At 47.2% G+C, this 22,366-nt stretch overlaps 1 protein-coding gene across 43 annotated transcripts in view; it reads right to left on the bottom strand.

Moving 5' to 3' along the window:
- LOC110488057 (focal adhesion kinase 1) overlaps positions 1-22,366 on the bottom strand; it is a 177,379-nt gene that overhangs the window by 104,809 nt on the left and 50,204 nt on the right. For 8 of the 43 annotated variants that reach the window (XM_090227704.1, XM_090227707.1, XM_090227712.1 and 5 more), the window contains exon 1: positions 9,370-9,603. The exons of 25 other annotated variants lie outside the window; for them this stretch is intronic. In XM_090227704.1, the coding sequence (XP_090083830.1) occupies positions 9,370-9,493 (124 nt within the window). In that variant the 5' untranslated portion in view covers positions 9,494-9,603. Of the gene's footprint in view, positions 1-9,369; positions 9,863-13,758; positions 13,966-22,366 lie in introns of those variants that run through there. 10 more of the 43 variants (XM_036971788.2, XM_036971789.2, XM_036971790.2 and 7 more) reach the window with 4 other exon arrangements.

Raw genomic sequence — 22,366 nt, 5'->3', positions numbered from 1 at the left:
GTCTCTTGCTCTCACTCTACATTTCTTGCTCTCTCGCTACGTCTCTCTCTTCTCGTCGCTCTCTCCTCTCCACGCCTCTCTCTCCTCTCCACATCTCTCTCCTAGTCTCTTGCTCTCCACGTCTCTCTCGCTCTCTTCTCCACGTCTCTAGCTCTCTCTCTACGTCTCTCTCTCTACTCTCCACGTCTCTCTCTCTCTCTACGTCTCTCTCTCCTCTCCACGTCTCGCTCGCTCTCTCCTCTCCACGTCTCGCTCGCTCTCTCCTCTCCACGTCTCGCTCGCTCTCTCCTCTCCACGTCACTCTCGCTCTCTCTCCACGTCTCTCTCGCTCTCTCTCCACGTCTCTCTCGCTCTCTCTCCACGTCTCTCGCTCTCTCTCAACGTCTCTCTCGCTCTCCTCTCCACGTCTCTCTCTCCTCTCCACGTCTCTCTCTCCTCTCTATGTTTCTTGCTCTCTCTCTACGTCCCTCTTTCTCCTAGTCTCTCGCTCTCCTCTCCACGTCTCTCTTGCTCTCTCGCTCTCTCCACGTCTCTCTCGCTCTCTCCACGTCTCTCTCGCTCTCTCCTCTCCACGTCTCTCTCGCTCTCTCCTCTCCATGTCTCTCTCGCTCTCTCCTCTCCACCTCTCTCTCGCTCTCTCCTCTCCACGTCTCTCTCGCTCTCTCCTCTCCACATCTCTCTAGCTCTCCTCTCCACGTCTCTCTAGCTCTCCTCTCCACGTCTCTTGCTCTCTCTCTACATCTCTTGCTCTCGCTCTACGTTTCTTGCTCTCTCGCTACGTCTCTCTCTTCTCGTCGCTCTCTCCTCTCCACGCCTCTCTCTCCTCTCCACATCTCTCTCCTAGTCTCTCACTCTCCACGTCTCTCAAGCGCTCCTCTCCACGTCTCTTGCTCTCTCTCTACATCTCTTGCTGTCGCTCTACGTTTCTTGCTCTCTCGTTACGTCTCTCTCTTCTCGTCCCTCTCTCCTCTCCACATCTCTCTCCTAGTCTCTTGCTCTCCTCGTCTCTCTTGCTCTCTCCTCTCCACGTCTCTCTCGCTCTCTCTTCTCCACGTCTCTCGCTCTCTCTCTCTCTCTCTACGTCTCTCTCTCCTCTCCACGTCACACTCTCTCTCCTCTCCACGTCTCTCTCGCTCTCTCCTCTCCACGTCTCTCTCACTCTCTCCTCTCCACGTCTCGATCGCTCTTTCATCTCCACGTCTCGCTCGCTCTCTCCTCTCCACGTCTCTCTCGCTCTCTCTCCACGTCTCTCTCGCTCTCTCTCCACGTCTCTCTAGCTCTCCTCTCCACGTCTCTCTCTCCTCTCCACGTCTCTCTCTTCTCTCTATGTTTCTTGCTCTCTCTCTACATCCCTCTTTCTCCTAGTCTCTCGCTCTCCTCTCCACGTCTCGCTCGCTCTCTCCTCTCCACGTCTCGCTCGCTCTCTCCACATCTCTCTCCTAGTCTCTTGCTCTCTCCTCTCTCCTCTCCACGTCTCTCTCGCTCTCCTCTCCACGTCTCTCTCGCTCTCCTCTCCACGTCTCTCTCGCTCTCCTCGTCTCTTGCTCTCTCTACGTCTCTTGCTCTCACTCTACATTTCTTGCTCTCTCGCTACGTCTCTCTCTTCTCGTCGCTCTCTCCTCTCCACGCCTCTCTCTCCTCTCCACATCTCTCTCCTAGTCTCTTGCTCTCCACATCTCTCTCCTAGTCTCTTGCTCTCCTCGTCTCTCTTGCTCTCTCCTCTCCACGTCTCTCTCGCTCTCTCCTCTCCACGTCTCTCTCGCTCTCTCTCAACGTCTCTCTCTCTCTACTCTCCACGTCTCTCTCTCTCTACGTCTCTCTCTCCTCTCCACGTCACACTCTCTCTCCTCTCCACGTCTCTCTCGCTCTCTCCTCTCCACGTCTCTCTCGCTCTCTCCTCTCCACGTCTCTCTCGCTCTCTCCTCTCCACATCTCTCTAGCTCTCCTCTCCACGTCTCTCTAGCTCTCCTCTCCACGTCTCTTGCTCTCTCTCTACATCTCTTGCTCTCGCTCTACGTTTCTTGCTCTCTCGCTACGTCTCTCTCTTCTCGTCGCTCTCTCCTCTCCACGCCTCTCTCTCCTCTCCACATCTCTCTCCTAGTCTCTCACTCTCCACGTCTCTCAAGCGCTCCTCTCCACGTCTCTTGCTCTCTCTCTACATCTCTTGCTGTCGCTCTACGTTTCTTGCTCTCTCGTTACGTCTCTCTCTTCTCCTCCCACGTCTCTCTCTCTCTCTACGTCTCTCTCTCCTCTCCACGTCTCGCTCGCTCTCTCCTCTCCACGTCTCGCTCACTCTCTCCTCTCCACGTCTCGCTCGCTCTCTCCTCTCCACGTCTCTCTCGCTCTCTCTCCACGTCTCTCTCGCTCTCTCTCCACGTCTCTCTCGCTCTCTCTCCACGTCTCTCGCTCTCTCTCAACGTCTCTCTCGCTCTCCTCTCCACGTCTCTCTCTCCTCTCCACGTCTCTCTCTCCTCTCTATGTTTCTTGCTCTCTCTCTACGTCCCTCTTTCTCCTAGTCTCTCGCTCTCCTCTCCACGTCTCTCTTGCTCTCTCCTCTCCACGTCTCTCTCGCTCTCTCCTCTCCACGTCTCTCTCGCTCTCTCCTCTCCATGTCTCTCTCGCTCTCTCCTCTCCACGTCTCTCTCGCTCTCTCCTCTCCACGTCTCTCTCGCTCTCTCCTCTCCACATCTCTCTAGCTCTCCTCTCCACGTCTCTCTAGCTCTCCTCTCCACGTCTCTTGCTCTCTCTCTACATCTCTTGCTCTCGCTCTACGTTTCTTGCTCTCTCGCTACGTCTCTCCTCTCCACGCCTCTCTCTCCTCTCCACATCTCTCTCCTAGTCTCTCACTCTCCACGTCTCTCAAGCGCTCCTCTCCACGTCTCTTGCTCTCTCTCTACATCTCTTGCTGTCGCTCTACGTTTCTTGCTCTCTCGTTACGTCTCTCTCTTCTCCTCCCTCTCTCCTCTCCACATCTCTCTCCTAGTCTCTTGCTCTCCTCGTCTCTCTTGCTCTCTCCTCTCCACGTCTCTCTCGCTCTCTCCTCTCCACGTCTCTCTCGCTCTCTCTTCTCCACGTCTCTCGCTCTCTCTCAACGTCTCTCTCTCTCTACTCTCCACGTCTCTCTCTCTCTACGTCTCTCTCTCCTCTCCACGTCACACTCTCTCTCCTCTCCACGTCTCTCTCGCTCTCTCCTCTCCACGTCTCGCTCGCTCTCTCCTCTCCACGTCTCTCTCACTCTCTCCTCTCCACGTCTCGATCGCTCTTTCATCTCCACGTCTCGCTCGCTCTCTCCTCTCCACGTCTCTCTCGCTCTCTCTCCACGTCTCTCTCGCTCTCTCTCCACGTCTCTCTAGCTCTCCTCTCCACGTCTCTCTAGCTCTCCTCTCCACGTCTCTCTCTCCTCTCCACGTCTCTCTCTTCTCTCTATGTTTCTTGCTCTCTCTCTACATCCCTCTTTCTCCTAGTCTTTCGCTCTCCTCTCCACGTCTCGCTCGCTCTCTCCTCTCCACGTCTCTCTCACTCTCTCCTCTCCACGTCTCGATCGCTCTTTCATCTCCACGTCTCGCTCGCTCTCTCCTCTCCACGTCTCTCTCGCTCTCTCTCCACGTCTCTCTCTCTCCTCTCCACGTCTCTCTCGCTCTCTCCTCTCCACGTCTCGCTCGCTCTCTCCTCTCCACGTCTCTCTCCCTCTCTCCTCTCCACGTCTCGATCGCTCTTTCATCTCCACGTCTCGCTCGCTCTCTCCTCTCCACGTCTCTCTCGCTCTCTCTCCACGTCTCTCTCGCTCTCTCTCCACGTCTCTCTAGCTCTCCTCTCCACGTCTCTCTAGCTCTCCTCTCCACGTCTCTCTCTCCTCTCCACGTCTCTCTCTTCTCTCTATGTTTCTTGCTCTCTCTCTACATCCCTCTTTCTCCTAGTCTCTCGCTCTCCTCTCCACGTCTCGCTCGCTCTCTCCTCTCCACGTCTCGCTCGCTCTCTCCACATCTCTCTCCTAGTCTCTTGCTCTCCACGTCTCTCTTGCTCTCTCCTCTCTCCTCTCCACGTCTCTCTCGCTCTCCTCTCCACGTCTCTCTCGCTCTCCTCTCCACGTCTCTCTCGCTCTCCTCGTCTCTTGCTCTCTCTACGTCTCTTGCTCTCACTCTAAATTTCTTGCTCTCTCGCTATGTCTCTCTCTTCTCGTCGCTCTCTCCTCTCCACATCTCTCTCCTAGTCTCTTGCTCTCCACGTCTCTCTCGCTCTCTTCTCCACGTCTCTAGCTCTCTCTCTACGTCTCTCTCTCTACTCTCCACGTCTCTCTCTCTCTCTACGTCTCTCTCGCTCTCTCCTCTCCACGTCTCGCTCGCTCTCTCCTCTCCACGTCTCGCTCGCTCTCTCCTCTCCACGTCACTCTCGCTCTCTCTCCACGTCTCTCTCGCTCTCTCTCCACGTCTCTCTCGCTCTCTCTCCACGTCTCTCGCTCTCTCTCAACGTCTCTCTCGCTCTCCTCTCCACGTCTCTCTCTCCTCTCCACGTCTCTCTCTCCTCTCTATGTTTCTTGCTCTCTCTCTACGTCCCTCTTTCTCCTAGTCTCTCGCTCTCCTCTCCACGTCTCTCTTGCTCTCTCCTCTCCACGTCTCTCTCGCTCTCTCCACGTCTCTCTCGCTCTCTCCTCTCCACGTCTCTCTCGCTCTCTCCTCTCCATGTCTCTCTCGCTCTCTCCTCTCCACGTCTCTCTCGCTCTCTCCTCTCCACGTCTCTCTCGCTCTCTCCTCTCCACATCTCTCTAGCTCTCCTCTCCACGTCTCTCTAGCTCTCCTCTCCACGTCTCTTGCTCTCTCTCTACATCTCTTGCTCTCGCTCTACGTTTCTTGCTCTCTCGCTACGTCTCTCTCTTCTCGTCGCTCTCTCCTCTCCACGCCTCTCTCTCCTCTCCACATCTCTCTCCTAGTCTCTCACTCTCCACGTCTCTCAAGCGCTCCTCTCCACGTCTCTTGCTCTCTCTCTACATCTCTTGCTGTCGCTCTACGTTTCTTGCTCTCTCGTTACGTATCTCTCTTCTCGTCCCTCTCTCCTCTCCACATCTCTCTCCTAGTCTCTTGCTCTCCTCGTCTCTCTTGCTCTCTCCTCTCCACGTCTCTCTCGCTCTCTCCTCTCCACGTCTCTCTCGCTCTCTCTTCTCCACGTCTCTCGCTCTCTCTCAACGTCTCTCTCTCTCTACTCTCCACGTCTCTCTCTCTCTACGTCTCTCTCTCCTCTCCACGTCACACTCTCTCTCCTCTCCACGTCTCTCTCGCTCTCTCCTCTCCACGTCTCGCTCGCTCTCTCCTCTCCACGTCTCTCTCACTCTCTCCTCTCCACGTCTCGATCGCTCTTTCATCTCCACGTCTTGCTCGCTCTCTCCTCTCCACGTCTCTCTCGCTCTCTCTCCACGTCTCTCTCGCTCTCTCTCCACGTCTCTCTAGCTCTCCTCTCCACGTCTCTCTAGCTCTCCTCTCCACGTCTCTCTCTCCTCTCCACGTCTCTCTCTTCTCTCTATGTTTCTTGCTCTCTCTCTACATCCCTCTTTCTCTTAGTCTCTCGCTCTCTCTCCACGTCTCTCTCGCTCTCTCTCCACGTCTCTCTAGCTCTCCTCTCCACGTCTCTCTCTCCTCTCCACGTCTCTCTTCTCTCTATGTTTCTTGCTCTCTCTCTACGTCCCTCTTTCTCCTAGTCTCTCGCTCTCCTCTCCACGTCTCTCTCGCTATCTCCACGTCACTCGCTCTCTCCCCGTCTCTCTCTCCCTCTCCTCTCCACGTCTAGCTCTCTCTCTCCTCTTCTCCCTCTCCTCTTCTCCCTCTCCCTCTCTTTCCTCTTTTCCATCTCTCTCCTCTTCTCCTCCCTCTCCTCTTTTTCCTCTCCCTCTTCTCTTCTCCTCCCGCTCCTCTTTTTCCTCTCCCTCTCCTCCCCATTCTCCCCCCTCTCCTCTTTTTCCTCTTCCCCTCCCTCTCTTCTCCCTCTCCTTGTTTTCCCCTCTCACCTCTTTTCCCTCTCTCTCCTCTTCTACCCCTCTTCTTCTCCCTCTCCTCCCCCTCTCCTCCCTCTCCCTCCTCTTCTCCCTCTATTCTTATTATTTTTCCTCTCCCTCTCCTTTTTCCTCTTCTCTTCTCATCCCTCTCTTCTTTCCCCCTCTCCTCTTTTCCCTCTCCTCTTCTCCTCCCTCTCTTCTTTTTCCCCTCCCTCTCCTCTTTTTCCTCTCCTCCTCCCTCTCCTCTTTTTCCTCTCCTCCTCCCTCTCCTCTTTTTTCTCTCGTCCTCCCTCTCCTCTTCTCCCTCTACTCTTTTTCCTCTCCTCTCTTCTTCTCCCTCTACTATTTTTCCTCTCCTCCTCCCTCTCCTCCTCCGTTCTCCCTCTACTCTTTTTCCTCTCCCTCTACTCTTCTCCCTCCTCTCCTCTTCTCCCTCTCCCTCCCTCCTCTTCTCCCTCTCTCCTCTTTTCACTCTCATTCCTCCTATTTTCCCTCTATCTCTCTCTACCTATCCTCCCCCCTCTCCTATTCTTCCTCTTTCCCTCCTTCTCTCCCCTCTCCTCTTCTCTCTCCCCTCTCCCTTCTCCCCTCCCCGTTAGTTGACGACTGACTGACACATGGCATGCTGAAGCATATGCTCAGTGACAATAGGGTGCTTTAAATTCACATGTTGTGTTTTCCATGCAGACAAAGAAAGCCACTCGAAGTGGGAGTCTGGCTAGAAATGGAATTGACTGCTACAGGTCCCAGCCTCCATTATCAGCAGCTGCTCAAGCAATCAGGTCAGCTGTGGGTTCTATGGGCAACATGTGAAAGGGAGCTGAACCCTGTGGTTCTGAAACACGCAACATCTACACGCAAACCAAAAAATTCACACAGACACAGTTACACACACACACACAGTTACGCATATGTTCAAATACATAGTTTATCTTAGTTTGTGTGTGTGCACATATTTGTCTTAGTTTGTGTTAGTTTATCTTAGTTTGTGTGTGTGTGTCGAACACAAACTAAGACAAATATGTGCACACACACACACCATCCATTCCACAGGGAAAACAAAGCTTGCAGCTCCCCTACTGCAGTATCATGGTAACGTCCCTATCATCTGTCACAGACAGGTTTCTAAAGGTTACTACTCGTTATGTGGAGAAATGCCACTTCTCTGGGAGGCGTTGTGCCCTTTAAAATAGCAGAGCTTGCTGCATTGCACAGAAAGATAAACGACAACCGTTCAAGCAAAACAAGGGGGGGCATCAAAACTATAAAGATGTAATCGGTATGAAATCTGTCACTCTGAGGTTTGGAATGTTAATGATTTCAACACAATCCTCTATGGCATCACAACAGGCAGGCTACACAACACAGTCAGTCAGTCAGGATTAAACTATAACAGAAAAACAATAGCCGCGACTAGCTAAACACTCTTCTGATCGACCTAACACAGGTAGATGGTGAGGATATGGAAGAAGGAGAAGAAGAATAAGGTGGGAGGAGAAGAAGAAGAATAGGGTGGGAGGAGGAGAAGAATAATGTGGGAGGAGAAGAAGAATAAGGTGGGAGGAGAAGAAGAAGAACAAGGTGGGAGGAGGAGAAGAATAAGGTGGGAGGAGAAGAAGAATAAGGTGGGAGGAGGAGAAGAAGAACAAGGTGGGAGGAGGAGAAGAACAAGGTGGGAGGAGAAGAAGAATAAGGTGGGAGGAGGAGAAGAAGAATAAGGTGGGAGGAGAAGAAGAACAAGGTGGGAGGAGAAGAAGAATAAGGTGGGAGGAGAAGAAGAATAAGGTGGGAGGAGAAGAAGAAGAACAAGGTGGGAGGAGGAGAAGAACAAGGTGGGAGGAGAAGAAGAATACGGTGGGAGGAGGAGAAGAAGAACAAGGTGGGAGGAGGAGAAGAAGAATAAGGTGGGAGGAGAAGAAGAACAAGGTGGGAGGAGAAGAAGAAGAATACGGTGGGAGGAGGAGAAGAAGAATAAGGTGGGAGGAGGAGAAGAATTAGGTGGGAGGAGAAGAAGAAGAATACGGTGGGAGGAGAAGAAGAAGAATAAGGTGGGAGGAGGAGAAGAAGAATAAGGTGGGAGAAGAAGAAGAATAAGGTGGGAGGAGGAAAAGAAGAATAAGGTGGGAGGAGGAAAAGAAGAACAAGGTGGAAGGAGGAGGAGAAGAATAAGGTGTGAAGAGGAGGAGAAAAATAAGGTGGGAGGAGAGGAAGAAGAACAAGGTGGAAGGAGGAGGAGAAGAACAAGGTGGAAGGAGGAGGAGAAGAACAAGGTGGGAGGAGGAGGGAAAAAAATAAGGTGGGAGGAGGAGAAGAAGAACAAGGTGGAAGGAGGAGGAGAAGAACAAGGTGGGAGGAGGAGAAGAAGAACAAGGTGGAAAGAGGAGGAGAAGAACAAGGTGGGAGGAGAAGAAGAATAAGGTGGGAGGAGAAGAAGAATACGGTGGGAGGAGGAGAAGAAGAACAAGGTGGGAGGAGGAGAAGAACAAGGTGGGAGGAGAAGAAGAATAAGGTGGGAGGAGGAGAAGAAGAATACGGTGGGAGGAGGAGAAGAAGAATAAGGTGGGAGGAGAAGAAGAACAAGGTGGGAGGAGAAGAAGAAGAATACGGTGGGAGGAGGAGAAGAAGAATAAGGTGGGAGGAGAAGAAGAATAAGGTGGGAGGAGGAGAAGAAGAATAAGGTGAGAGGATGAGAAGAAGAATACGGTGGGAGGAGAAGAAGAAGAATAAGGTGGGAGGAGGAGAAGAAGAATAAGGTGGGAGAAGAAGAATAAGGTGGGAGGAGGAGAAGAAGAATAAGGTGAGAGGATGAGAAGAAGAATAAGGTGGGAGGAGAAGAAGAAGAATAAGGTGGGAGGAGGAGAAGAAGAATAAGGTGGGAGAAGAAGAAGAATAAGGTGGGAGGAGGAAAAGAAGAATAAGGTGGGAGGAGGAAAAGAAGAACAAGGTGGAAGGAGGAGGAGAAGAATAAGGTGTGAAGAGGAGGAGAAAAATAAGGTGGGAGGAGAGGAAGAAGAACAAGGTGGAAGGAGGAGGAGAAGAACAAGGTGGGAGGAGGAGAAGAAGAACAAGGTGGAAAGAGGAGGAGAAGAACAAGGTGGGAGGAGAAGAAGAATAAGGTGGGAGGAGGAGAAGAAGAAGAAGTTGGGAGGAGGAGAAGAAGAATAATAAGGTGGGAGGAGGAGAAGAAGAACAAGGTGGGAGGAAGAGGAGAAGAAGAACAAGATGGGAGGAGGAGAAGAAGAACAAGGTGGGAGTAGGAGAAGAAGAATAATAAGGTGGGAGGAGGAGAAGAATAACAAGGTGGGAGGAGGAGGAGAATAATAAGTTGGGAGGAGGAGAAGAAAAAGAAGTAGTGGAAGTTCAGAGTTAGTAGTTGGTAGTAGTACCTGCAGCCCAGCATATGGGGAAGAGGCTGCAGCCGGGACTGGTTTCCATGTTGGTTGGTCCCCCTGCTCTCTCTGTCTCGGGTCCCACGGCCGGCCAACACCCAGAGTTCTCACAGAACCGCATGGAGGCCAGGGCTTCCACCTTCCCCCTACACCACACTAACCCTTTACCTCCTTACCAAGTAACACCAACCTCCCCCTACACCCCACTAACCCTTTACCTCCTTACCAAGTAACACCAACCTCCCCCTACACCACACTAACCCTTTACCTCCTTACCAAGTAACACCAACCTCCCCCTACACCCCACTAACCCTTTACCTCCTTACCAAGTAACACCTACCTCCCCCTACACAACACTAACCCTTTACCTCCTCACCAAGTAACACCAACCTCCCCCTAAACCACATTAACCCTTTACCTCCTTACCAAGTAACACCAACCTCCCCCTACACCCCACTAACCCTTTACCTCCTCACCAAGTAACACCAACCTCCCCCTAAACCACATTAACCCTTTACCCCCTTACCAAGTAACACCAACCTCCCCCTACACCCCCTACACCCCACTAACCCTTTACCTCCTCACCAAGTAACACCCACCTCCCCCTAAACCACACTAACCCTTTACCTCCTTACCAAGTAACACCAACCTCCCCCTACACCCCCTACACCACACTAACCCTTTACCTACACCCCCTACACCACACTAACCCTTTTACCAAGTAACACCCACCTCCCCCTACACCACACTAACCCTTTACCTCCTTACCAAGTAACACCAACCTCCCCCTACACAACACTAACCCTTTACCTCCTTACCAAGTAACACCAACCTCCCCCTACACAACACTAACCCTTTACCTCCTTACCAAGTAACACCCACCTCCCCCTACACAACACTAACCCTTTACCTCCTCACCAAGTAACACCAACCTCCCCCTACACCCCACTAACCCTTTACCTCCTTACCAAGTAACAACAACCTCCCCCTACACAACACTAACCCTTTACCTCCTTACCAAGTAACACCAACCTCTCCCTACACCCCACTAACCCTTTACCTCGTTACCAAGTAACACCCACCTCCCCCTACACCCCACTAACCCTTTACCTCCTTACCAAGTAACACCAACCTCCCCCTACACAACACTAACCCTTTACCTCCTTACCAAGTAACACCAACCTCCCCCTACACCCCACTAACCCTTTACCTCCTCACCAAGTAACACCAACCTCCCCCTACACAACACTAACCCTTTACCTCCTTACCAAGTAACACCCACCTCCCCCTACACAACACTAACCCTTTACCTCCTTACCAAGTAACAACAACCTCCCCCTACACAACACTAACCCTTTACCTCCTCACCAAGTAACACCCACCTCCCCCTACACCCCACTAACCCTTTACCTCCTTACCAAGTAACACCAACCTACCCGTCTACGCCGGCCCACAATGCTCCTAATCCCCGACACCTAGGGCCAAGTCAGATCCACACAGCCCCAGTTCACTCTACCCACTCCCCCAGTCTACTCCACCAGTCAACCTCTGGTCCAGAGACAGCACTAGGGTCTGGGACAGGAGGGGGAAGGGGCTCCGAGAGAGAAACACATCCAAGACATCCAGAGTAAGAGAGGGAGTCCCAGCCGAGTGCTGGCCCAGTTTTCAGCCCTGAAACAGGGGCAGGAAGAATAAGGTGGATCAACACTGTGTTGAGGTTTTTAGCCCCTCCACTGTGAATATACAGCTCATTTGTTCTGCTACTTCTGTCCCGGTGGAGAAATCCACAGTAGTTCTGTCTGGCTGGCTGTCCGTCCGTCTGTCTGGCTGGCTGTCCGTCCGTCTGGCTGGCTGGTTAGCGTTGCTAAGCCTCCGGCTGAGAGCCTTCCCCCAGAATACTAATCCTAGCCCAGGTGCCCCGCAACCAACTCCCGCCGTCTCGCAGGAGAGGAGAACAGGAGAGCAGAGAACAGTAGTCCAAAACAACACAAGTAACTCCACACCGCTCGCTTCACTTTGTACTCATTCTGAGGCAGGAGACCAGTGTGCTAAACTCACTTGAGGAAGAGTGTATGACAGGGTATGTGCAGAGAGTGACAGAGTGACAGTGAGAGTGACAGAGAGAGTGTAATAATGGGGAGAGAGAGAGAGAGTATGTAAGAATGGGAGGAGAGTGAGAGGCAGAGTGACAGCAAGAATGGAGAGAAGGATATAGAGAGACGGAGAAAGCAATTGTTTCAGGTTGAATGAGAGGAAGAACCAGAAAAGACAGAAGCAGCCTGTGTACTCCGCTCCCTCAGTCAGAAAAGTGGGTGTGGGGAGAGGAGCGAGTGCAAAGAGAGAGAGAGAGAATCCTTCACTTGCTTTGGCAATGTAAACATATGTTTCCCATGCCAATAAAGCCTTTAAATTGAAGTGAATAGAGGGGGGGCCAGGGGGTTAGTATAGGCCTCATTAATATGCTAATCTGAGCCTAGGTTCTATTCAGTCCTCCAGCCCACTGCTGTTTACCGAGCCCCAACCCCCTCCGGCCAGGCAGGCTGCAAATCAACACTGACCCTGGGTCCACTCCACTCTACCCCCACAGCACTCACTACTAGAGAAGGTTGTGTGTGTCGGGGTTTCCGTTAGGAAAATGTGACGCAGGACAACATGACTAAGCAGATTTTAATTACCAGCCATTTGAGAAATTTACAGGACCCATATGCATTAACCATAACCCATTAATTAGGGTGTCCACCCACATAAACCACATGTAGATTATGGTAATGCATCCAGAACATGCAACTAATGTAATGAAGCAGCCAACAAAATTGTATTTTCAAACATTTGCCAAAATGCAATTTGCAGGAAAACACCATTCTAAACAGAGCACTTAGGAAAACACCATTCTAAACAGCACACTTAGGAAAACACCATTCTAAACAGCACACTTAGGAAAACACCATTCTAAACAGAGCACTTAGGAAAACACCATTCTAAACAGAGCACTTAGGAAAACACCATTCTAAACAGAGCACTTAGGAAAACACCATTCTAAACAGCGCACTTAGGAAAACACCATTCTAAACAGTGCACTTAGGAAAACACCATTCTAAACAGAGCACTTAGGAAAACACCATTCTAAACAGCACACTTAGGAAAACTCCATTCTAAACAGCGCACTTAGGAAAACTCCATTCTAAACAGCGCACTTATGAAAACACCATTCTAAACAGAGCACTTAGGAAAACACCATTCTAAACAGCGCACTTAGGAAAACACCATTCTAAACAGAGCACTTAGGAAAACACCATTCTAAACAGAGCACTTAGGAAAACACCATTCTAAACAGAGCACTTAGGAAAACACCATTCTAAACAGCGCACTTAGGAAAACACCATTCTAAACAGAGCACTTAGGAAAACACCATTCTAAACAGAGCACTTAGGAAAACACCATTCTAAACAGCGCACTTAGGAAAACACCATTCTAAACAGTGCACTTAGGAAAACACCATTCTAAACAGCACACTTAGGAAAACACCATTCTAAACAGAGCACTTAGGAAAACACCATTCTAAACAGAGCACTTAGGAAAACACCATTCTAAACAGAGCACCTGATAGTGGTTACATACGTGGCAGAGGTGAAAATCTCTAAACTAGGGGAATCTAAACTAGGATGGCCTGCTAATATAACTAGGATTGTGTCTTTGGCTTCTGGACAATGAAATAAATTAATATGATAACCAATAGAACAGGAGAGAAATGACTGAGCGGTAGGTCCAATAGGGAAGTAAATGGAAATACATTCACCAAAATGATATAATTACTCCTGTCTATACAGAAATAGAGAGAAAAAAAAGAGGTAGAGCGAGACACAGAGAGAGAAAATGGCAGAGAGGCAGCGAGAGAAGCAGCAATAAGCACCCATTGGAAGAAAAAATCCCTGGCAGTCAATGATAGCATTAAGGGCTAACCTTTGTGACGATCTGAGACCCCTGGCAATCTGCACAGAGGAAATACCATGATGATTTCATTTTCTCAAACCTCAATGTAGTTAATTACAGTGAGATGGCCCAGAGGGGATGTCTAGGACACGGAGTCTTCGTCTCAAATGCTTTACATGAGAACACAGCTTCAGTCTCAAGTGGCACCCTATGGGCCCTGGTTGAAAATAGTGCACTACATAGGGAATAGGGTGCTATTTTGGACACATTTGCTGCCTATAAGGCTATAATATTATCCATAGACAAAACTTGGGGTAAACCACCTTCCTTCGAATCATTGCTATGTTTTTACTGACATGACAAGTTAAGAATCTTCTTATTATTCTTTGGAGAAGAACACAGTTCTTTGCCTTGATGACAGCTTTGCACTCTTGGCATTCTCTCAACCAGCTTTACCTGGAATGCTTTTCTAACAGTCTTGAAGGAGTTCCCACATATGCTGAGCTGCTTTTCCTTCACTCTGCAGTCCAACTCATCCCAAACAATCTCAATTGGGTTGAGGTCAGGTGATTGTGGAGGCCAGGTTATCTGATGCAGCACTCAATCACTCTCTTCTTGGTTGAATAGCCCTTACACAGTCTGGAGGTGTGTTGGGTCATTGTCCTATTGAAAAACAAATTATAGTCCCAATAAGTGCAAACCAGATGGGATGGCGTATTGCTGCAGAATGCTGTGGTACCGATGCTGGTTAAGTGTGCCTTGAATTCTAAATATATCACTCCCAGTGTCACCAGCAAAGCACCCTGTGGGACCTTATATGTGACTCGTTTCAGGAAACTATGAGTATGTCACACGTCACTACTTCACAGGAGAGCCTTTTGAACATAATTATTTTTTTAATCAAAATGCCGTATTGGCAGAAATTCCTTCTGGAACATGTGAACTTTACAAACTTGTATGCCATCTGTAAATATTAATACAATTGTTAAATTACGAACTAGTTGGTTTAGCCACAGAAAAAGCCAGTAACCTTCCCACTAGCCATGATGCCAGTTGAGGACTTGTGAGGCATCTGTTTCTCAAACTAGACATTTTAATGTACTTGTCCTCTTGCTCAGTTCTGTACCGGGGCCTCCCACTCCTCTTTCTATTCTGGTTATAGCCAGTTTGCGCTAGTACACTGCGTTGTACGAGATCTTCAGTTTCTTGGCAATTTCTCGCATGGAATAGCCTTCAATTCTCAGAACAAGAATAGACTGACGAGTTTCAGAAGAAAGTTCTTTGTGTCTGGCCATTTTGAGCCGGTAATTGAACCCACAAATGCTGATGCTCCAGATACTCAACTAGTCTAAAGAAGGCCAGTTTTATTGCTTCTTTAATCAGGAAAACAGTTTTCAGCTGTGCTAACATAATTGCAAAAGGATTTTCTAATGATAAACTAGCCTTTTAAAATTATAAACTTAGATTAGCTAACATAACGTGCCATTGGAACACAGGAGTGATGGTTGCTGATAATGGGCCTCTGCACGCCTATGTAAATATTCCATTAAAAAATGTATCTGCCGTTTCCAGCTACAATAGTCATTTACAACATTAACACTGTCTACACTGTATTTCTGATCAATTTGATATTATTTTAAATGGACAAAAAAAAACATGCTTTTCTTTCAAAAACAAGGACATTTCTAAGTGACCCCAAACTTTTGAATGTTAGTGTATGTCTGTAAATGAGATATTTCCACAATTAATTTTCAATACATTTCCAAAAACATGTTTTCACTTTGTCATTATGGGGTATTGTATGTGTGGTTGGGTGAGAAAAACATATTGAATCCATTTTGAATTCAGGCTTTAAGGGGTATGAATACTTTCTGAAGACACTGTATGTGGCATCCCAGACTGGCCCCTGTGGGTGAGTTTAAGTTGAAGGCAGAGATTTATGCTGCCAGTTAATTTAATCATTGTCTGCTTACTGAGCAGACTGCCAATGAAACAAGAGGGGGTGGAGAACAGAGAAGGAGAGAGGAGGAGAAGAGGAGCAGAAGAGAGTAGCCCTGCCTGGCTGCTCCATCTATGGGTATTCATGTGGACTGGGTCTGCATCCCAAATGGCACCCAATTCCCTATGGTTCCTGGTGGAAAGTAGAGCACTATATAGGGAACAATGTGCTATTTGGAACATAGTGGATCAGAGGGACAGAGAGCCCCAGAAACAGCCGGGGCAGACAGACAAAGGGGCTATGACTGAACCCCATGGAGAGGGAGAGGTGCTCTTCCCAGCTATTCAGCTCACATCACATCCGGCCCACTGTTCCCAAACAAAAGCCTCACACCCACCCCTCCTCCCCACTCCCTTGTCCATATTTCAATAGCAGGAGCCCAAGCCGGGGCACGTGTTACCAAACCATACAGACACCAGGCTGGGGCACGTATTACCAAACCATACAGACACTAGGCTGGGGCACGTGTTACCAAACCATACAGACACCAAACCTTACACAGCTGGGAGCAGTGGCTGAGAGTAGGCCCACACAGAAACACAAAAACACACACAGAAACACACACAGCCATATGGTTCAGTGGTGCATGCAATCATCAGCTGAATATGTAACTGGTCTGTTTGCAGGCCTGGGTTCTAATAGAGAAGACAAAGGAAGACATACTGTCTCTAAGACCATGGTTAAATACATACTGTAGGAGTCTCTAAGACCATGGTTAAATACATACTGTAGGAGTCTCTAAGACCATGGTTAAATACATACTGTAGGAGTCTCTAAGACCATGGTTAAATACATACTGTAGGAGTCTCTAAGACCATGGTTAAATACATACTGTAGGAGTCTCTAAGACCATGGTTAAATACATACTGTAGGAGTCTCTAAGGTCATAGTTAAATGGTTACCTAGTCAACTTAAATGATGTGGATTAGAATCACAAATTACTTGTATAACTGGGGGAGGGGGGGACTGTCAATCATAACATCCTGCAAATATGGAATAAACACACACAAATAAGCAGGTGTATCTGGTATGCAACGTTCTTCATGGAAAAGATGATTGAAGACAAACATTGAATATCCCCACTGACAGGGATAGGAGTTTAGTGCACACAAACACACACAGTCTGAACCCAGGACAGATCCCAGATCAGCCATCCCACAGCTGCTCAGGTAGGCTCTAGAACAGCCTGTACATCTTACCCTTCTCACCATTATCGCTTTCATATCTGCAGCCACATAGTCAGCTGTCACCTAATGGACTGTGTGTGTTTGTGGGGGTGTTGTGGAGCCAGCCACTGTTGAAGGTCATGGGGTTGGATGTTGTACTACTCATCACTCCCTCTCCCGTGGGGCTTTCAACATCATCACACCTTATCCAACATACTTTACCTGGGTAACAGTGTCACATGGTTCCACTAACCATACAGTACATAGTCATGGAGGTTTGTGTGTGTCACACACCACTAGATTATACAATCTACTGTAGCTAGCTAAGTGCAATCGATCCAGATGGAATGTCAATAGAATGTGTGAATGTGTGAATATTGATCTAAGAATGGATGCCATTTTAAACCATGACCTTGTCATCTCTGTTTTATCCAGGGGGACTCAGAGCATTCTGTATGGCTTTGCACAACTGGAATTAAACATGACCTAGATTCTAGGACCATTATAAACCTACAAACGTGTATTATAGGTTTTTATTAACCTATGTGGGTGAATGATAGGTATCATAAGCCTACATAGCGGTTTTAACATTTGAACAGTGATAGGTTTAAGCTAACTCCCAAACCTCCTAACCCTGCAGAACTCGACCCATGTAACCCAACCCAGATGAAACAGAGAAACAGGGATTATCAATGATTACTTTCCTTTAATTTAATGAGTCATTTACATAACAATGCCACTACATCATTTGAACTCCTAATCAGTATTCCCTGCTGATGATTGCTATGTATCTGCCTTGCTAAAGAGGGCTGGAGCAATTAACATATACAACGTGCAGTGACCACCTTATTTAGCCCAACCACCGGAAGGCCTGGGATGTGGAGAGACAAAGGGTACGTACCAAATGGTACACTTTTCACTACTCCCATAGAGCTCTGGTCAAAAGTAGCGCACTCTATAGGGAAAATGGTGTAATTTGGGACACACAGAAAGAGAGTGCAGCGTTTGGAACCTGTTTTATCCTCAGAGTTTCTGTGGTCGTCAAAGAAGATGAGGTGCTAGCTAGACAGACAGAAGACACAGTCTGGGGGGTTGTGAATGAACAAACTAACTTTACTTTGATCAATCACCTAAAATCTGCCATTCTAAATATCAATATGCCAAAATGGCGTCCAGATGCTGCAGCTCATTGAGAGGAATATCAGTCCAATGCAAACAGCTCTATAGCTATCAGTTGGGGATTATTATTATTTTTTAATTGACAGGTGCTACCTTAACATGTCTGATAAGAAATGCTCATTTTGGTCTACTGTTGCAAAATGTTTTGATATGATGTACCCTACTGAATGTAGCCCAGGTGTTTGTATAGCCAAACTAAAGAGGAGCATTTATTTCCTCTATTCTGTGAGGTTTCTCTCCGTTATCATGTCTTTTATGGAGCTGGGTCACTTCATCATTCTCCAATATTACTATAGGGGGTTTAGGAGGGCAGGGGACACAAAATGGACAACAACTTTGTGTGTGTGTGTGTGTGTGTCTGACATCTGTGCATGCGTGACCTGGCCCCAGGTCATCTATAAGTCTTTGCTAGGTAAAGCCCCAACTTATCTCAGCTCACTGGTCAACATAGCAGCGCCCACCCGTAGCACGAGCTCCAGCAGGTATATTTCACTGGTCATCGCCAAAGACAACTCCTCCTTTGGCCGCCTTTCCTTCCAGTTCTCTACTGCCAATGACTGGAATGAATTGCAAAAAATCACTGAAGCTGCAGTCTTATATCTCCCTCACTAACTTTAAGCATCAACTGTCAGAGCAGCTTACCGATTAATGCACCTGTACATAGCCCATCTGTAAATAGCCCACCCAACGACCTCATCCCCATATTGTTATTTATTTTTTTGCTCCTTTGCACCCCAGTATCTCTACTTGCACATTCATCTTCTGCACATCTATCATTCCAGTGTTTAATTGCTAAATTGTAATTATTTTGCCACTATGGCATATTTATTGCCTTACCTCCCTAATCTTACTAAATTTGCCCACAGTGTATATAGACTTTTCAATTGTGTTATTGACTGTATGTTTGTTTATCCCATGAATAACTCTGTGTTGTTTTTGTCACACTGCTTTGCTTTATCTTGGCCAGATCGCAGTGGTAAATGAAAACTTGTTCTCAACTGGCCTACCTGGTTAAATAAAGGTGAAATAAAACAATAAAATAAATAAAAGATTAAAAAAAACAAGTCATGAGGTCGAATGAATTGTCTGTAGAGCTCAGAGACAGGATTGTGTCGCGGCACAGATCTGGTGAAGGGTGCCAAAATATGTCTGCAGCATTGAAGGTCCCCAAGAACACAGTGGCCTCCATCATTCTTAAATGGAAGAAGTTTGTAACCACCAAGACTCTTCCTAGAGCTGGCCAACCGGCCAAACTCGAGGATGTAATCGCTGCCAAAAGTGCTTCAAGAAAGTACTGAGTAAAGAGTCTGAATACTTATATAAGTGTGATTTTTTTTGTTTTTATTATACATTTGCACAAATTTCTAAAAACCTGTTTTTACTTTATCATTATGGGGTATTGTGTGTAGATTGGTAAAGGGGGAAAAACAGTTTAATAAGCAATTTTAAAATAAGGCTGTAACATAACAAAGTGGAAAATGTGAAGGGGTCTGAATACTTTCCGAATGCACTGTATATACACACTGAGTGTATAAAACATTAAGAACCCCTCTGTTTTGCTCTCAGAACAGCCTCAATTCGTAAGGGCATGTACTCTACAAGGTATCGAAAGTGTTTCACAGGGATGCTGGCCCATGTTGACTCCAATGCTTCCCACAGTTGTGTCAAGTTGTCTGAATGGCCTTTGGGTGAGTGAGACTAAACACGTTGTTCATTACACATTCTATAAAAAAAATGTATGGCGTTCTGGTACGGCTATGGAGTTCTGGTATGGAGTTCTGGTACGGCAATGGAGTTCTGGTATGGAGTTCTGGTACGGCTATGGAGTTCTGGTATGGAGTTCTGGTACGGCTATGGAGTTCTGGTATGGAGTTCTGGTACGACTATGGAGTTCTGGTATGGAGTTCTGGTACGGCTATGGAGTTCTGGTATGGAGTTCTGGTACGGCTATGGAGTTCTGGTATGGAGTTTAGGTACGGCTATGGAGTTCTGGTATGGAGTTTAGGTACGGCTATGGAGTTCTGGTATGGAGTTCTGGTACGGCTATGGAGTTCTGGTATGGAGTTTAGGTACGGCTATGGAGTTCTGGTATGGAGTTCTGGTACGGCTATGGAGTTCTGGTATGGAGTTCTGGTACGACTATGGAGTTCTGGTATGGAGTTCTGGTACGGCTATGGAGTTCTGGTATGGAGTTTAGGTACGGCTATGGAGTTCTGGTATGGAGTTTAGGTACGGCTATGGAGTTCTGGTATGGAGTTCTGGTACGACTATGGAGTTCTGGTATGGAGTTCTGGTACGGCTATGGAGTTCTGGTATGGAGTTCTGGTACGGCTATGGAGTTCTGGTATGGAGTTTAGGTACGGCTATGGAGTTCTGGTATGGAGTTTAGGTACGGCTATGGAGTTCTGGTATGGAGTTCTGGTACGGCTATGGAGTTCTGGTATGGAGTTTAGGTACGGCTATGGAGTTCTGGTATGGAGTTCTGGTACGACTATGGAGTTCTGGTATGGAGTTCTGGTACGGCTATGGAGTTCTGGTATGGAGTTTAGGTACGGCTATGGAGTTCTGGTATGGAGTTTAGGTACGGCTATGGAGTTCTGGTATGGCGTTTAGGTTAGAGGTCGGCCAATTAATCGGAATGGCCGATTAATTAGGGCCGAGTTCAAGTTTTCATAACCATCAGAAATCTGTATTTTTCGGCGCCAATGTGCCGATTATTATTTTTTTATTACACCTATGTTTAATCTTTATTTAACGAGGAAAGTCAGTTAATAACACATTCTTATTTTCAATGACGGTCTAGGAACGGTGGGTTAACTGCCTCGTTCAGGGGCAGAACGACAGATTTTCACCTTGTCAGCTCGGGGATCCAATCTTGCAACCTTACAGTTAACTAGTCCAAAACAATAACAACCTGCCTCTCTCTCGTTGCACGCCTTCTAGTGGTTGTTCCTCTTGCTCTGCATGGGTAATGCTGCTTCGATGGTGGCTGTTGTCGTTGTGTTGCTGGTTCGAGCCCAGGGAGGAGCGAGGAGAGGGACGGAAGCTATACTGTTACACTGGCAATACTAAAGTGCCTATAAAAACATCCAATAATCAAAGGTTGATGAAATACAAATGGTATAGAGGGAAATAGTCCTATAATTCCTATAATAACTACAACCTAAAACTTCTTATCTGGGAATATTGAAGACTCATGTTAAAAGGAACCACCAGCTTTCATATGCTCTCATGTTCTGAGCAAGGAACTGAAATGTCAGCTTTCTTACATAGCACATATTGCACTTTTACTTTCTTCTCCAACACTTTATTTTTGCATTATTTAAACCAAATTGAACATGTTTCATTATTTACTTGAGGCTAAATTGATTTTATTGATGTATTATATTAAGTTAAAATAAGTGTTAATTCAGTATTGTTGTAATTGTCATTATTACAAATAAATAAATACAAAAATTGGCCAATTAATCGGTATCGGCTTTTTTGGTCTTCCAATAATCGGTATCAGTGTTGAAAAATCATAATCGGTCGACCTCTAGTTTAGGTACATGGAATTCAAGTGCCAGAGACTTTACAGCAGTAGAATGATGAAACCCAAATGACATTTTAGTGTGTGTGTAGTCTCATTAAGGAGTGAGACGGACAAACAGGCTTCCCAGTGACCTTCATCATCCACAGGACACACACACACCTTCGCTCGCTCTCTCTCCCCTTCAGCTCAGCTAATATCCCCTTCCTAAATAATCTTGAGGAAATATATCTTTACACTCTGAACACAGACACTCTCGGTGGAGGGGACTAATATGACTTCACTTCGAGGATGGAAGAGTGAGTGAAAACATGCTTGGCTGATGAAATGTAACTTCCTTATGTTATAAAAATACATTTGACCAAGACACATATGATTCTTCATGTTCTAAATCGTTCAGTGGGGTCCTTCTAACGTATCATTAACATTATATCCAAAAAGTTGGATTTTGTAACCTAATACATCCGATAATAAACACCAAGCTGTGTTGGCAGAGTTCACATGTTGTGGTGGTAGTCTGCAAAGCTGTTTCGGTGGATCCCAAAAAGCTCATTTATCATTTGAAAATAAAAAGCTTGCGGTATGCTCTGTGCACCGCTGACATTTCACAGAGATATACTTGTAAGAAATCTTACGAATTTCGCATTAATATGAAAAGCGTACACTAAATTATTAAAATACTAAAATGAAATGCCTTAAACTATATCCATCTTACCTCTATATTGTTTTATATCCTCCGGATTCAAGAAGAAAGATGACGAGTTCAACACTAACCCTGTAAATCAGCCTTAATTCTCACACAGCATCCAGCTTTGCTGATGCAATGCTTTCCCCCAGATTTTTTCCTAAAAGGCTAAAAACTACAAGAACTTGTGAACGGATTATGATAGACACAGGTTTGGACCATTTGTTAACATTATTTTACCCATTGGTCAAAAGATGCGTTTCTGATTGGTCACTCTAAGAATAGTAGCCTAGATCCTCTTGGGAATAAGTGGATGTGCCCTTCATATGAGTCGATGTTGGTGCATTAAATGTAGATGACAGAGCCGTCTATTCATCAGAAGAGCACCACTATAAATCAAACCTGCCTACCAAGGTTTATCTGACCAGAAGATAATGAGAAACTTTCACAGCATATAAGATCTATTGTAGTTCACAGCATACAGTATGAGATCACTTGTAGTTCTG

The sequence above is a fragment of the Oncorhynchus mykiss genome, chromosome 30, assembly GCF_057628025.1.
Source record: "Oncorhynchus mykiss isolate SJ-2025 chromosome 30, ASM5762802v1, whole genome shotgun sequence".
Taxonomy (NCBI): domain Eukaryota; kingdom Metazoa; phylum Chordata; class Actinopteri; order Salmoniformes; family Salmonidae; genus Oncorhynchus; species Oncorhynchus mykiss.
Note: the sequence above shows the minus strand (reverse complement) of the source record. Positions and strands in the feature narration are given on the sequence as shown.